Source organism: Lissotriton vulgaris, chromosome 2_2, assembly GCF_964263255.1.
Source record: "Lissotriton vulgaris chromosome 2_2, aLisVul1.2, whole genome shotgun sequence".
Taxonomy (NCBI): Eukaryota; Metazoa; Chordata; class Amphibia; order Caudata; family Salamandridae; genus Lissotriton; species Lissotriton vulgaris.
In genome coordinates, this window is record NC_141688.1 from 330,272,356 (window position 1) to 330,289,759 (window position 17,404).

The 17,404-nt window shown below is 54.2% G+C and overlaps 1 protein-coding gene across 1 annotated transcript in view; it reads left to right on the forward strand.

The window, feature by feature from the left end:
* The window catches only part of AGBL2 (AGBL carboxypeptidase 2), a 986,768-nt gene that overhangs the window by 28,617 nt on the left and 940,747 nt on the right, over positions 1-17,404 (forward strand). Inside the window, exon 3 of the mRNA XM_086959752.1 lies at positions 7,726-7,789. Within this exon, the coding sequence (XP_086815878.1) occupies positions 7,726-7,789 (64 nt within the window). The remainder of the gene's footprint in view (positions 1-7,725; positions 7,790-17,404) is intronic.

Here is a 17,404-nt window from a genome sequence, read left to right on the forward strand (position 1 = left end):
TTGTCTCTTGCAGGGAAGGCAAGCATGGTCCCTATAATAGGTATGGTCACAGCTCTGGTGCCTTCAGAGTTAGGTCGGCATGCTTTTGGTAGTGTGTGGAGTGTTGCTCTGTGGGGTATATTTGGGTGTGGTATCCGTGCGTCTGTTTGTAGAGAGGCCACACTCTGTGAGGTGGTCTGGCCCTACGCTTGGTGTGGTCCATATTTTAGTTATGGTTGCAGGAACAGTGGGTTTTATGAGTTCGGTCTCCTGCTGTGAAGGCACTCTGTAGTAGAGATGGTCGCAGCCTTACTAGCTCCATCTTTGGGTATAGTTGCAGGATACAGACTCGTTGGAGGTGGCTGCAGTGACATGAACGGGCCTTGTGTGGTCTTACCGGAAGTCATGTGCCTTTAACGGATGCATTAAATGCGCAGACACACAGCCAGAAGCCGCACATGACTCATTATCGCCAGAGACAGCGGTAACTGGACACATTCAATGTAACAACATATATCATTTTGTAACAAATGTGTAGTGAAAAGTCTTATGCATATTGGACACAGAGACTATTATTAGATTACCTTCTTTGTAGCAGCAAGTAAACTACATGTGAAACACAAAGTCATAAACCCACTAAACCCTGAGATTGACCAACATCCAGTCAGTGACTCTCATGGATCATGAATTGTCTCATGAGTCATTTGTCTTACTTGTTCCTTAACCCGTACTGTGTCAAGCACCATGTTAGACCTGGCACCATTGGCGTGAATCTCCCTTCCATTTTCGCTATTGCCTCATGTGTTTTTGCTGGTGTTAGATGTTTGGGCACTGTGCCACAGTGCGAGTGCTCCCTACTGTAAATTGATGTATTGATTAGTGGTTCCATGATTGGATGTTTGGTTTACTGTCAGACCCTAGTACAGTGCACTGAGCATGCCCCAGGCCGTTTAACTCCAAACGCTGCTAGTGGGCTTGCAGCACTGGTTGTGCCACCCACAGAAGCGGCCTTGTAAAACGTTTCTAAGGTCTGCCATTGCATAGCCTGCGTGCAGTCTGGTACTGTCATGCTGACTGGGCAAGTGCACCCACTTGCCAGTCCCTAAACCTTCCCTTGACTTCCTATTAGTCACCCCTTTGGTAGGCCCAAGGGCAGGGTGCATTTTAAGTATAAGGTAGGACAAGCCCTGAAGTGCCTGGCATGTCCTAATAGTGAATTACGCCATTCTCGTTTTTCACTATTGCAAGGCTACCTGTTCTCCATAGGCCAGAATGACAGGGCTGGGGGATTCCAGGACACAGGCTCGGGCAACCCGGCGGTGAATAGGGAGATCTGCATCTAGATGGGAGGGAGGAGTTGCACCTGGGACCTGAATAGGGATGGGCCTTCCCTCTACAATGCCGGCTCCACCTCCTATGGTGCGTCTGATGTCTCTGCCCTGCATACTGAAAGAAGAGAAGGAAGACTGTCAACAAAGTGCTCTAGGACTGTACTTGTCTTCCACAATGCTTGCTCCACCTCCTGTGGGGCATCTGATGTGCCGGCTGTGAAAGGAAAGGAGAAGTTCCATTTGTACTGTTGTCACTGGTTTACTGTATGTGGTCACAAATGCTTAACTTACAACGCCTCTGAGATAAAGCCTTGCTGCTTGTACCACGCTACCAAAGGGGTGAGCAGGGGTTATTTTAGGAGTGTAATCCTCTTATCCTGACTAGAGGAGAGGGTCCCTATTAGTCACAAGTACCTACCTGTTCCAACTAGAGATCCCAAAGTCTAACACGCCACATCTTGAAAAGACTGATCACCGTCAGAGCGGTGATGGGACTGGAGAAGGGACCCACTCCTCCCATCGCCCATTGACCGTTGATCTCTATGAAAGACGGTAGGTCACTAGCAAAGTGAAGGCAGCTTCTCTAAGCTCTTGTCTCTCAGGGAAACCCCACAGATTAAATTGAAAGTGATGATGGAGTCAACAGAGTGGCAGAAATCGGACAAAGCTTCCTAACCTCCTTGAAGGAGCTCATATCTCAAGCTGAGTGAAGATGGACCTGGAGAAGAGATGCTTCTCAAAGCTCTTGACTCCCAGGCAAACCTCACAGATCAAATGCAAAGTGATGATGGAGTCAATGGAGCTGCGACATCTCGAATCACTTCCTAACCTCCATGAAGGACCTCAGATCTCAAGCTGAGTGAAGATGGACCTTGAGAAGGGGCAGCTTCTCTAAGCACTTGTCTCTCGACAGCCATCGACTCTGTTGAACACACACCTTGATCGCCCTCGAAGATGATAGACTATTGGCTGAGTGGTGATGGAAGACAGACAGGACAGCGTCTCGAAGCAGTGGTATTCCAGGAAAAGCACCACAGATTATGAAGTAAGTGATGATGGAATAGAAGGAGAGAAAGCCTTTCCCTCAAACAAAGTATGTTGAATTCCATGAAGTACCACTTACTGCACCAAGTGGTACTGGAGAAGGGACAACTCTTTCACTGCCCGTTGACTGCGCCAGGCACATGCCGGGAGCTCTGTGAAAGACCATTGATCACTTGTCAATGTCCTAGCCCTAGGACGCTCCCGCGCCGCACGGCCACCAGCTGCTGCGTGTGCCTCCCCTTCCTCTGTGCCTCGCTGCCCGACTGCCGCCTCGTGACCACGCCCCCTCCTTCGAGCGGCGTGGTCCGTGATCGGCGCTCTTCTCCCTGTGCCCTGGTGTTTTTACTGTGTTTAATTGTATAATTTGTTTGCATTGCTGTTTCCCCCGCTGTATTGCCTGTTTCTCCCTGCCTGTCGCCGCCCTCCGTCTTCCCTCCCCGCTCCCCGCTTCCCGCCACCACCGCTGACCCCGCCCCTTTTTTCCTTCTGTTCCCTCCCCGCTCCCGCCTCCCAGCTGCTCCGCCCACCCGCGCACTTGGCCATATATGGCGACCGTGCGAACGCGCAGCGGTCACGCGCAGCGGGCGCGCCGATTGTGCGCCGAAGGAGCGCCAAAGGTAAGCCCGTCTACGCCCGTCCGCGCCTGGACCGCGCCCAGTGCCAGGACCCCTGGCCCACGAGGACCCCGCCCGACCCGCCTGACGTACACCGCCGCCACCCTCATCGCACTCAACACCGGCCGAGTCCCGGGATGCTGCAGAGCCACCCCACGTCGCGTCCACGGACCCTTCAGCTGCAACACCTGCAAGTTCACCTGCATCCGGACCTGCCCGACACCAGCACCCGCCAAGCCGAACACCAACAGCAACCACCTCAAGTGCATCCTGCTCAACACCCGCTCCGTCCACAGACACGCCATCGAACTCTGGAACCTCCTAGACGCCACAGCCCCTGACGTTGCCTTCATCACGGAGACCTGGATGAACGCCTCCTCAGCACCCGACATCGCCATCGCCATCCCAGACGGCTACAAGATCACCCGGAGGGACCGCAACGCCAACCAGGTGGGAGGAGGCGTCGCCATCATCCACAAGAACACCATCCGCATCACGACCAGCACCGACAACACCTCACCCTCCGCCGAACACCTGCATTTCCAGATCCACACCGACCCGAAGACCACCCTCAGAGGCACCCTGATCTACCGACGTCCGGGACCACGCACTCAATTCAGCGAGGACATCGCCGACTTCGTCAGCCCGCACGCCCTCCCCTCCGCTGACTACATCCTCCTGGGGGACTTCAACTTCCACCTGGAGAACAACAACGACTGCAACACCAGCACCCTGCTCGACAACCTCGCCAACCTTGGACTCAAGCAGCTGGTGTCCACCCCCACCCACCTCGCCGGACACACACTCGACGCCATCTTCTCATCCAGCAAAGACATCACCTTCAGCCACGCCACAGAACTCCACTGGACGGACCACAGATGCATCCACTTCACCTTCAGAAGAACGACGATCCACCACCACCAGCAACAGGTTGCCCGAAGAAGCTGGAACAAGATCACAGCCGACCAGCTCGCCGCTTCCCTGAGTCAGCACCCTCCCGCCAGCTCAGCAAACCCCAGCCAGGCCGCCGACAACCTCACGAAGTGGATCAGCGACTGCGCAGACAAACTCGCCCCTCTGAGGATCCCGCCCAGCAGACCCAGCAGTAAGAGAGCCCCTTGGTTCACCGACGAACTCAAGAGCTCCAAGAAGAACTGCCGAGCCCTCGAGAAAACCTGGAGAAAGGAACCCACGCCGGACAACAGGACCACCCTCAAGCTCGCCACCCGGAAACACCACCAACTGATCCGCACCGCCAAGAAAACGGCTTTCAAGAACCGACTGGACAACAACGCACACAACTGCAAGGAACTCTTCAACATCGTGAAAGAGCTCTCCAACCCCAACGCCGGAAACAACGACATCACCCCATCGCAAGACCTCTGCAACTCCCTCGCCTCCTACTTCCACAACAAGATCGCGGACATACACAACAGCTTCAGCACTCAACCGACGCACGCCACGGCCGCAGTAACGCCACCCACCACCACCCTCCGCGCCTGGACCCCGGTCAACACCGAAGACACCGTCCGCATGATGAACTCCGTCCACTCCGGATCTCCGACCGACCCCTGCCCTCACCACGTCTTCAACAAAGCCGACGCTGTCATCGCACCCCACCTGCGGGACATCATCAACACCTCATTCGACACCGCCACCTTCCCCGAGAGCTGGAAGCACGCCGAACTAAGCGCTCTACTCAAGAAACCTACAGCAGACCCCACCGAACTCAAGAATTACCGCCCCATCTCTCTACTCCCGTTCCCAGCCAAAGTCATCGAGAAGACCGTCAACAAACAGCTGGCCGCCTTCCTCGAGACGAATGGATCCCTCGACCCATCGCAGTCCGGATTCCGTGCCAACCACAGCACCGAGACCGCCCTCATCGCCGCCACCGACGACATCCGAGCCCTGATGGACAACGGAGAAACAGCGGCCCTCATCCTCCTAGACCTCTCCGCGGCCTTCGACACGGTCTGCCACCGCACCCTAGTGCAGCGCCTCAGCAATGTCGGAATCCAGGAGAAGGCACTGGAATGGATCGTCTCCTTCCTCGACGGAAGAACACAGAGAGTTCGCCTACCACCGTACAAGTCAGAGGCCACCGAAGTCATCTGCGGCGTCCCTCAAGGATCCTCGCTGAGCCCTACTCTCTTCAACGTCTACATGAGCCCCCTCGCGGCCATCGCACGCCAACACAACCTCAACATAATCTCCTACGCCGACGACACCCAGCTGATCCTCTCCCTGACCAACGACCCCGCCGCCGCCAGAGCCAACCTGCACGAAGGGATGAAAGAGGTAGCCGAGTGGATGACGACGAGCCGCCTGAAACTGAACTCAGATAAGACGGAGGTCCTCATCCTGGGCTCCTCGCCCTCCGCCTGGGACGACTCCTGGTGGCCCCCCGCCCTGGGCACCGCACCCAAACCGACGAACCACGCACGCAACCTGGGCTTCATCCTGGACTCCTCCCTCTCCATGACCAGGCAAGTCAACGCCGTCTCCTCGTCGTGCTTCACATCCTGCGCATGCTTCGGAAGATCTTCTGGTGGATCCCCACGGAGACCAGGAAGACCGTCACCCAGGCCCTCGTCACCAGCCGACTGGACTACGGCAACGTACTCTACGCCGGAACCACCGCCAAGATCCAGAAGAGACTCCAGCGCATCCAGAACGCCTCAGCCAGACTCATCCTCGACGTCCCACGACACAGCCACATCTCCGGACACCTAAGAGACCTGCACTGGCTCCCGGTCAACAAGAGAATCACCTTCCGCCTCCTTACCCACGCTCACAAAGCTCTCCACGATCAAGGCCCGAGCTACCTCAATGACCGCATCAACTTCTACGCTCCCAAACGCCACCTCCGATCTGCCAGCCACGCCCTCGCCGCCGTCCCACGCATCCGTAGAGCCACCACAGGAGGAAGGTCCTTCTCCTACCTGGCCGCCAAGACCTGGAACTCCCTCCCGGCCGACCTGCGCCTGACCCAAGACCACCTCTCCTTCAGGAAGAAGCTCAAGACTTGGCTGTTCGAGCAGTAACGGCACCCCCCCCCGCCTAGCGCCTTGAGACCCTACGGGTAGGTAGTGCGCTCTACAAATGTCTTGATTGATTGATTGATTGACTTGCCGTGTGAGGGTTGATTGATGATAGGCAGCTAAGATGAGATGTTACGGAAAGTCACGTTTCTCACATTCGTCTGTGTAATAAAATCAAAGGCTTTACTACACGTTACATGGTAAAATCATGTATTACAGGAAACAAATGTCCAGTGTGAAATCTCTCAAACCTCTTGACAGCAGCTGAGACTGTAAACTGGTCTTTGGTTACTCTACACTTGTAGAAGTAAATTCATCAGAACCAACAGCTGATATGAACTACTCCTGCCCTCTACCACAATCTAAGAATACTTTACATGAGAGCAGAGCTCTCTTCATGAATGATGATGTCACGATGCCCACTCAAAATCCAAGCTCTACGTCCTCGCACTTAGTGCTCTCATCTTGGGATCTACAGCTGTCCCTGTGCCTTGTGCTCTGATCTCTCACTTCTGTAGTCTCAACCATCGCCCAGAACGGCTCGCCTACTCCTGCCTCGCTAGTGACGCAGGCTGCTGCCTGGGGCTCACCTACTCCTGCTTCTCCACTGTCACGGGCTGCGGCCTGGGGCTGCTCCCTGGGCTTACTTACTCCTGCTTCTCTAGTGACGCAGGCTGCTGCCTGGGGCTCACCTACTCCTGCTTCTCCACTGTCACGGGCTGCGGCCTGGGGCTGCTCCCTGGGCTTACTTACTCCTGCTTCTCTAGTGTCACGGGCTGCTCCCTGGGGCTTACTTACTCCTGCTACTTCGCTGTCACCCTCTGATGCCTGGGGCTCACTTACTCCTGCTTCTTCAGTGACACCAGCTGCTCCCGGGGGCTCACCTACTCCTGCTCAGTCTGAACCAACAGTATTCCCTGTCCGTACAAGCCTTGTGGTTCAGAGTACACAATAACAAGCTTCCATACGGCACCCCTGTGGCTCAGAGCACCAGGGTGATAGCAGTTGTTTTCAAAGTGCAAATGGAGGGATTGGAAATCTAAAGTTTATTGTATAGTGTATTGTGTAGTCAAATATTACAGCGGCCTCAGCAGAGATCACATATGAAAAGATCCAATACAATAGATGAGTTGAAAGACAATTGCCCTATTTCCAATCCTCTCATAATAGGGCTATGACGTTTTGTGCAGTGGTTGATGTACCTGCAGGATCTTATAGTTTTGAGTTTAAAAGAAGCTGAGAAAAGGGCGGTCTACCCTCATCAGTGCGTTCCTCCATCATTTTCGGAACTATCCCCAATGTTTTTGTTGCCAAGAGGGTAAGCAGAGAGCAGTTAAATTTAATATGCTGCAAAATACCTTAAGACACAATGACATGTTGTCTTAAATACAAATTCTTTAACCACACACAGTTGAATTCTCTGCTCATTTTAAGTCGTAGGTTTCAAGATTTTATGTTGGTGGAACTTGACATTTAGTTTGAGAGCCTTACTTCTTTCTATGGTTAAAGAGTGCTGGGTCAGAGGTGGCATTGGGGAGAGAGGCTGATTATGCCAAGGAGATTTAATAAGAACTCCTGAAAGTGTGTTCCTCATGCGAGTTTATGTCAGGGGGTGGTTTGTGTGTGTGAGAGGGGGAATGATGGGCATTTATTGGTGGCTTCCTTTCTGATCAAATGACTAACAAGTAACAAGCACAACTATTTCTTGCTCAGGTGATCACCGACCCCTATGACAGCTTCATGCGCAACCACCTGCAATATTATGGCTATTTCAAAGGTAGGCTTGGCATGTCTTTTACACAGTACATCTGAATCTGCGACCACAGTCTCTGGCTTTTATGTATCAATGTCACGATTGTTCCTTCTATGATGGATTCATGTTTGGCTCATCACTTCTTCGTCTCACTTCTGACTCAAAGTCCCGACTTCTGGACTTTTTTGAGCCATTTTGATCTCATTGCCCTGTCTTGCTATCATTACTCTCCCTTGCTCTCATTACTTTCCCTTGCTCTCATTGCTCTCCCTTGCTCTCATTGCTCTCCCTTGCTCTCATTCTCTCCCTTGCTCTCATTGCTCTGCCTGCCTCTCATTACCCTGCCTTGCTCTCATTACCCTGCCTTGCTCTCATTGGTCGTTCTTGCTCTCATTACCCTTTCTTGCTCTCATTACTCTGCCTTGCTCTCATTGTTCCACTTTGCTCTCGTTGCTGTCTTGCTCCCATTGCTCTGCATTGCTCTCATTGCTCTCCCTTGCTCTCATTGCTCTGCCTTGCTCTCACTGCTCTGCCTTGCTGTCATTGCTCTGCCTTGCTCTCATTGCTCTCATTGCTCTGCCTTGCTCTCATTGCTCTGCCTGCCTCTCATTACTCTCCCTTGCTCTCATTGCTCTGCCTTGCTCTCATTCTCTCCCTTGCTCTCATCACCCTGCCTTGCTCTCATTGCTCTGCCTGCCTCTCATTGCTCTGCCTTGCTCTCATTGCTCTGCCTGCCTCTCATTGCTCTGCCTTGCTCTCATTGCTCTGCCTTGCTCTCATTGCTCTGCCTTGCTCTCATTGCTCTGCCTTGCTCTCATTGCTCTGCCTGCCTCTCATTACTCTCCCTTGCTCTCATTGCTCTGCCTTGCTCTCATTCTCTCCCTTGCTCTCATCACCCTGCCTTGCTCTCATTGCTCTGCCTGCCTCTCATTGCTCTGCCTTGCTCTCATTGCTCTGCCTGCCTCTCATTGCTCTGCCTTGCTCTCATTGCTCTGCCTTGCTCTCATTGCTCTGCCTTGCTCTCATTGCTCTGCTTGCCTCTCATTACACTGTCTTGCTCTCATTGCTCTGCCTTGCTCTCATTGCTCTGCCTGCCTCTTATTGCTCTGCCTTGCTCTCATTGCTCTGCCTTGCTCTCATTGCTCTGCCTTGCTCTCATTGCTCTGCTTGCCTCTCATTACACTGTCTTGCTCTCATTGCTCTGCCTTGCTCTCATTGCTCTGCCTGCCTCTTATTGCTCTGCCTTGCTCTCATTGCTCTGCCTTGCTCTCATTGCTCTGCCTTGCTCTCATTGCTCTGCTTGCCTCTCATTACACTGTCTTGCTCTCATTGCTCTGCCTTGCTCTCATTGCTCTGCCTGCCTCTTATTGCTCTGCCTTGCTCTCATTGCTCTGCCTTGCTCTCATTGCTCTGCCTTGCTCTCATTGCTCTGCCTTGCTCTCATTCTCTCTCTTGCTCTCATTACCCTGCCTTGCTCTCATTGCTCATTCTTGCTCTCATTACCCTGCCTTGCTCTCATTGCTCTGCCTTGCTCTCATAGCTCTGCCTTGCTCTCATTGCTTGTTCTTGCTCTCATTACCCTGCCTTGCTCTCATTGCTCTGCCTTGCTCTCATTGCTCTGCCTTGCTCTCATTACCCTGCCTTGCTCTCATTGCTCGTTCTTGCTCTCATTACCCTGCCTTGCTCTCATTGCTCTGCCTTGCTCTCATAGCTCTGCCTTGCTCTCATTGCTCGTTCTTGCTCTCATTACCCTGCCTTGCTCTCATTGCTCTGCCTTGCTCTCATTGCTCGTTCTTGCTCTCATTACCCTGCCTTGCTCTCATTGCTCGTTCTTGCTCTCATTACCCTGCCTTGCTCTCATTGCTCTGCCTTGCTCTCATTACCCTGCCTTGCTCTCATTGCTCTGCCTTGCTCTCATTGCTCGTTCTTGCTCTCATTACCCTGCCTTGCTCTCATTGCTCTTTCTTGCTCTCATTACCCTGCCTTGCTCTCATTGCTCTGCCTTGCTCTCATTGCTCGTTCTTGCTCTCATTGCTCTGCCTTGCTCTCATTGCTCGTTCTTGCTCTCATTACCCTGCCTTGCTCTCATTGCTCTGCCTTGCTCTCATTGCTTGTTCTTGCTCTCATTACCCTGCCTTGCTCTCATTGCTCGTTCTTGCTCTCATTACCCTGACTTGCTCTCATTGCTCTGCCTTGCTCTCATTACCCTGCCTTGCTCTCATTGCTCTGCCTTGCTCTCATTGCTCGTTCTTGCTCTCATTACCCTGCCTTGCTCTCATTGCTCTGCCTTGCTCTCATTACCCTGCCTTGCTCTCATTGCTCTGCCTTGCTCTCATTGCTCGTTCTTGCTCTCATTACCCTGCCTTGCTCTCATTGCTCTGCCTTGCTCTCATTGCTCGTTCTTGCTCTCATTGCTCTGCCTTGCTCTCATTGCTCGTTCTTGCTCTCATTACCCTGCCTTGCTCTCATTGCTCTGCCTTGCTCTCATTGCTCTGCCTTGCTCTCATAGCTCTGCCTTGCTCTCATTGCTCTGCCTTGCTCTCATTGCTCGTTCTTGCTCTCATTACCCTGCCTTGCTCTCATTGCTCTGCCTTGCTCTCATTGCCATGCCTTGCTCTCATTGCTCTGCCTTGCTCTCATTGCTCGTTCTTGCTCTCATTACCCTGCCTTGCTCTCATTGCTCTGCCTTGCTCTCATAGCTCTGCCTTGCTCTCATTGCTCGTTCTTGCTCTCATTACCCTGCCTTGCTCTCATTGCTCTGCCTTGCTCTCATTGCTCGTTCTTGCTCTCATTACCCTGCCTTGCTCTCATTGCTCTGCCTTGCTCTCATTACCCTGCCTTGCTCTCATTGCTCTGCCTTGCTCTCATTGCTCTGCCTGCCTCTCATTGCTCTGCCTTGCTCTCATTGCTGTACCTTGCTCTCATTGCTCTGCCTTGCTCTCATTGCTCTGCCTTGCTCTCATTGCTCTGCCTTGCTCTCATTCTCTCCCTTGCTCTCATTACCCTGCCTTGCTCTCATTGCTCGTTCTTGCTCTCATTACCCTGCCTTGCTCTCATTGCTCTGCCTTGCTCTCATAGCTCTGCCTTGCTCTCATTGCTCGTTCTTGCTCTCATTACCCTGCCTTGCTCTCATTGCTCTGCCTTGCTCTCATTGCTCTGCCTTGCTCTCATTACCCAGCCTTGCTCTCATTGCTCGTTCTTGCTCTCATTACCCTGCCTTTCTCTCATTGCTCTGCCTTGCTCTCATAGCTCTGCCTTGCTCTCATTGCTCGTTCTTGCTCTCATTACCCTGCCTTGCTCTCATTGCTCTGCCTTGCTCTCATTGCTCGTTCTTGCTCTCATTACCCTGCCTTGCTCTCATTGCTCGTTCTTGCTCTCATTACCCTGCCTTGCTCTCATTGCTCTGCCTTGCTCTCATTACCCTGCCTTGCTCTCATTGCTCTGCCTTGCTCTCATTGCTCGTTCTTGCTCTCATTACCCTGCCTTGCTCTCATTGCTCGTTCTTGCTCTCATTACCCTGCCTTGCTCTCATTGCTCTGCCTTGCTCTCATTGCTCTGCCTTGCTCTCATTGCTCGTTCTTGCTCTCATTACCCTGCCTTGCTCTCATTGCTCTGCCTTGCTCTCATTGCTCGTTCTTGCTCTCATTACCCTGCCTTGCTCTCATTGCTCTGCCTTGCTCTCATTGCTCTGCCTTGCTCTCATTGCTTGTTCTTGCTCTCATTACCCTGCCTTGCTCTCGTTGCTCGTTCTTGCTCTCATTACCCTGCCTTGCTCTCATTGCTCTGCCTTGCTCTCATTGCTCGTTCTTGCTCTCATTACCCTGCCTTGCTCTCATTGCTCTGCCTTGCTCTCATAGCTCTGCCTTGCTCTCATTGCTCGTTCTTGCTCTCATTACCCTGCCTTGCTCTCATTGCTCTGCCTTGCTCTCATTGCTCGTTCTTGCTCTCATTACCCTGCCTTGCTCTCATTGCTCTGCCTTGCTCTCATTGCCCTGCCTTGCTCTCATTGCTCTGCCTTGCTCTCATTACCCTGCCTTGCTCTCATTGCTCTGCCTTGCTCTCATTGCTCGTTCTTGCTCTCATTACCCTGCCTTGCTCTCATTGCTCGTTCTTGCTCTCATTACCCTGCCTTGCTCTCATTGCTCTGCCTTGCTCTCATTGCTCGTTCTTGCTCTCATTACCCTGCCTTGCTCTCATTGCTCTGCCTTGCTCTCATTACCCTGCCTTGCTCTCATTGCTCTGCCTTGCTCTCATTGCTCATTCTTGCTCTCATTACCATGTGCACTGATGACATGTTTCATCTGCCAAGGGCTGATGTAAAGCACGCCTATCAGGAACAATCCAGAACAAATAGCCTGGTTTGTAAGTGTTGTTCAACATTTTGAGTATACAGTAGATATTCCCTGTACGAATGAGCCTTTCTAGCTTTAGTTAATGGACGCAGAAAAAAGGACTAGTGAGAAGCTAGATTCAGAAATTGTGCATTTTAACTTATTACATTTGATTGGTGTTGCTAGTTGTATCCTCGACCTCATGATGTGAATGGTATTTAATATGGGGTTACCACCACGAATACTCGCATATAAGCAGCGTGCTCAAAGGCTCTTCCACTCCCATGACGGGACCTAGTTTAATTGTGGGCCATGCTTGTGGCCCAGTCAGCATCAGTGTCATTAGGAGCCCATAATCCCCAAGCCGGGGAAGGGAGATTACCTGTGGCCACAGCCCAATAGGCAGCACCTCCTTTTAATCTGTTGTCCTTCATGCCTTTTTTTAACTATTTCATGTCAACACTGGATATGACAGAACAGAAGGACCATTTTCTAGTCCTTTGTTTCTGCTGTAATCTTGAGATGCTTGTTTGGGAAGCGGTAAACTCCCGTAGAGCTACTCCATTCCATCAGAATGTACCAGATCGGAAGTTGTGTTTTGCCTATATTCAAGGAGTGCTCTTCCGGAATCAAGGAACAAGGTCTGGTGGCAAGTGCTCACCCAGATCCAAGCAGCTAGGCCTGGTGGAGAGTGCACTCCCTGATCCAAGCAGCTAAGTCTGGTGGCGAGTGCTCTCCCGGATCCAAGCAGCTAAGTCTGGTGGGGAGTGCTCTCCTCGATCCAAGCAGCTAAGTCTGGTGGAGAGTGCTCTCCTCGATCCAAGCAGCTAAGTCTGGTGGCGAGTGCTCCCCTGGATGCAAGGAACAAGCTCTGGTGGCGAGTGCTCTCCCAGATCCAAGCAGCTAGGTCTGGTGGCGAGTGCTCTCCCAGATCCAAGCAGCTAAGTCTGGATATGAGTGCTCCCCTGGATGCAAGGAACAAGGTCTGGTGGCGAGTGCTCTCCCGGATCCAAGCAGCTAGGTCTGGTGGCGAGTGCTCTCCCAGATCCAAGCAGCTAAGTCTGGTAGCGAGTGCTCTCCCAGATCCAAGCAGCTAGGTCTGGATACGAGTGCTCCCCTGGATGCAAGGAACAAGGTCTGGTGGCGAGTGCTCTCCCGGATCCAAGCAGCTAGGTCTGGTGGCGAGTGCTCTCCCAGATCCAAGCAGCTAAGTCTGGTAGCGAGTGCTCTCCCAGATCCAAGCAGCTAAGTCTGGTGGCGAGTGCTCACCCAGACCCAAGCAGCTAAGTCTGGATACGAGCGCTCCCCTGGATGCAAGGAACAAGCTCTGGTGGGGAGTGTTCTCCTCGATCCAAGCAGCTAAGTCTGGTGGCGAGTGCTCTCCCGGATCCAAGCAGCTAAGTCTGGTGGCGAGTGCTCTCCCGGATCCAAGCAGCTAAGTCTGGTGGCGAGTGCTCTCCCGGATCCAAGCAGCTCTGCCTGGTGGAGAGTGCACTCCCTTATCCAAGCAGCTAGGTCTGGTGGGGAGTGCTCTCCCAGATCCAAGCAGCTAAGTCTGGTGGCGAGTGCTCTCCCAGATCCAAGCAGCTAAGTCTGGATACGAGTGCTCCCCTGGATGCAAGGTACAAGGTCTGGTGGCTCGTGCTCACCCAGATCCAAGCCGCTAAGTCTTGTGGCGAGTGCTCTCCCAGATCCAAGCAGCTAGGTCTGGTGGCGAGTGCTCTCCCAGATCCAAGCAGCTAAGTCTGGTAGCGAGTGCTCTCCCAGATCCAAGCAGCTAAGTCTGGATACGAGTGCTCCCCTGGATGCAACAAACAAGGTCTGGTGGGGAGTGCTCTCCTCGATCCAAGCAGCTAAGTCTGGATACGAGTGCTCCCCTGGATGCAACAAACAAGGTCTGGTGGGGATTGCTCTCCCAGATCCAAGCAGCTAGGTCTGGTGGGGAGTGCTCTCCCAGACCCAAGCAGCTAAGTCAGGTGGGGAGCGCTCTCCCAGATCCAAGCAGCTAAGTCTGGTGGCGAGTGCTTCCCCAGATCCAAGCAGCTAAGTCTGGTAGCGAGTGCTCTCCCAGATCCAAGCAGCTAAGTCTGGTGGCGAGTGCTCACCCAGATCCAAGCAGCTAGGCCTGGATACGAGCGCTCCCCTGGTTGCAAGGAACAAGGTCTGGTGGGGAGTGCTCTCCCAGATCCAAGCAGCTCTGCCTGGTGGAGAGTGCACTCCCTTATCCAAGCAGCTAGGTCTGGTGGCGAGTGCTCTCCCAGATCCAAGCAGCTAAGTCTGGTGGCGAGTGCTCTCCCAGATCCAAGCAGCTAAGTCTGGTGGCGAGTGCTTCCCCAGATCCAAGCAGCTAAGTCTGGTACCGAGTGCTCTCCCAGATCCAAGCAGCTAAGTCTGGTGGCGAGTGCTCACCCAGATCCAAGCAGCTAGGCCTGGATACGAGCGCTCCCCTGGATGCAAGGAACAAGGTCTGGTGGGGAGTGCTCTCCCGGATCCAAGCAGCTAAGTCTGGTGGCGAGTGCTCTCCCAGATCCAAGCAGCTAAGTCTGGTGGCGAGTGCTCTCCCAGATCCAAGCAGCTAAGTCTGGTGGCGAGTGCTCACCCAGATCCAAGCAGCTAGGCCTGGATACGAGCGCTCCCCTGGATGCAAGGAACAAGGTCTGGTGGGGAGTGCTCTCCCGGATCCAAGCAGCTAAGTCTGGTGGCGAGTGCTCTCCCAGATCCAAGCAGCTAAGTCTGGATACGAGTGCTCCCCTGGATGCAAGGTACAAGGTCTGGTGGCTCGTGCTCACCCAGATCCAAGCAGCTAAGTCTGGTGGCGAGTGCTCTCCCAGATCCAAGCAGCTAGGTCTGGTGGGGAGTGCTCTCCCAGACCCAAGCAGCTAAGTCTGGTGGGGAGTGCTCTCCAAGATCCAAGCAGCTAAGTCTGAATATGAGTGCTCCCCTGGATGCAAGGAACAAGGTCTGGTGGCGAGTGCTCTCCCGGATCCAAGCAGCTAGGTCTGGTGGCGAGTGCTCTCCCAGATCCAAGCAGCTAAGTCTGGTAGCGAGTGCTCACCCAGATCCAAGCAGCTAGGCCTGGATACGAGCGCTCCCCTGGATGCAAGGAACAAGGTCTGGTGGGGAGTGCTCTCCTGGATCCAAGCAGCTAGGTCTGGATACGAGTGCTCCCCTGGATGCAACAAACAAGGTCTGGTGGGGAGTGCTCTCCCGGATCCAAGCAGCTAGGCCTGGATACGAGCGCTCTCCCAGATCCAATCAGCTAAGTCTGGATACGAGTGCTCCCCTGGATGCAACAAACAAGGTCTGGTGGGGAGTGCTCTCCCAGATCCAAGCAGCTAAGTCTGGTAGCGAGTGCTCTCCCAGATCCAATCAGCTAAGTCTGGATACGAGTGCTCCCCTGGATGCAACAAACAAGGTCTGGTGGGGAGTGCTCTCCCGGATCCAAGCAGCTAGGCCTGGATACGAGCGCTCCCTGGATGCAAGGAACAAGGTCTGGTGGGGAGTGCTCTCCCGGATCCAAGCAGCTAAGTTTGGTGGCGAGTGCTCTCCCAGATCCAAGCAGCTAAGTCTGGTAGCGAGTGCTCTCCCAGATCCAAGCAGCTAAGTCTGGTGGCGAGTGCTCACCCAGATCCAAGCAGCTAGGCCTGGATACGAGCGCTCCCCTGGATGCAAGGAACAAGGTCTGGTGGGGAGTGCTCTCCCGGATCCAAGCAGCTAAGTCTGGTGGCGAGTGCTCTCCCAGATCCAAGCAGCTAAGTCTGGTGGCGAGTGCTCACCCAGATCCAAGCAGCTAGGCCTGGATACGAGCGCTCCCCTGGATGCAAGGTACAAGGTCTGGTGGCGAGTGCTCACCCAGATCCAAGCAGCTAAGTCTGGTGGCGAGTGCTCTCCCAGATCCAAGCAGCTAAGTCTGGATATGAGTGCTCCCTGGATGCAAGGAACAAGGTCTGGTGGCGAGTGCTCACCCAGATCCAAGCAGCTAAGTCTGGTGGCGAGTGCTCACCCAGATCCAAGCAGCTAGGCCTGGTGGGGAGTTCACTCCCGGATCCAAGCAGCTAAGTCTGGTGGCGAGTGCTCTCCCAGATCCAAGCAGCTAAGTCTGGTGGGGATTGCTCTCCCAGATCCAAGCAGCTAGGTCTGGTGGGGAGTTCACTCCCGGATCCAAGCAGCTAAGTTTGGTGGCGAGTGCTCTCCCAGATCCAAGCAGCTAAGTCTGGTAGCGAGTGCTCTCCCAGATCCAAGCAGCTAAGTCTGGTGGCGAGTGCTCTCCCAGATCCAAGCAGCTAAGTCTGGATACGAGTGCTCCCCTGGATGCAAGGAACAAGGTCTAGTGGGGAGTGCTCTACCGGATCCAAGCAGCTAGGTCTGGATACAAGTGCTCCCCTGGATGCAAGGAACAAGGTCTGGTGGCGAGTGCTCTCCCGGAACCAAGCAGCTAGGCCTGGTGCGGAGTGTTCCCCTGTTGGACAGGCCACGTGAAGGGCTTGCTTCCTCCCCGCATGACAGGGCCCGAGCCCGGCCCTCCAGGTGTTACCCACAGAACCAACCCGCACCCCGTCTCATACGGGACTCCTGCCCCCGGACATCTCTGCATCATGGGGCCGAATCACTACCGGCTCCCTCGCCCGGCCCGGCCGCCATCTTGGACACTGCACCACGAGGCCGCGTGGCCTCAGATCGACCCTAACCCTGGGCCTGGCCAGGCCCCGACATCCCGGCACCACCATCCACCCAGGAGGTGAGCGGCCCACTTGGCAGGTCAATGGGAGAAAGAAGTGTCGATGGCTCTCCCCCGCCAGGTGCCGATCGCCCCCAGCTCCCCCGGGCGCTGGCTCCACCCCCCTGCTGGGTGTCTGGACTCCCTCATCCCGGACCTCCCGACCTCCAAGTGTGAGGGTCCGGACATCAAAGGACGCCAGACCTATAACTGGGGCAGCTCCCGAGCAGGAAGGCAGTTGTATCCTGGAGTCGAGAGACACCGTGAAGAACTCATCCTTGACGGACTACTGGCGCTGCCGTAGCCCTGCCTTGTGAACTACTGTCCTGCCTGCTGGCGCTGCCGAAAACCTTCTGAACCTTCATCTTCACCGGGACCTGCTGGCGCCGCCGCGGACCGTCGCTACCTACGATCATCTCGGGACCTGCTGGCTCCGCCGCGGCCCGACCATCTAGAACGCCGAGCTCGAGGATTGTGAGCTATCCATCTTATCATCGCATCTACCAGATTGGTAACAAGACTGTCCCGCTACCCCCTTTCCGCCCAAGAGACTAGAATCGAGGGGACCCCTGAGTCCAGACCTCCTTGTAC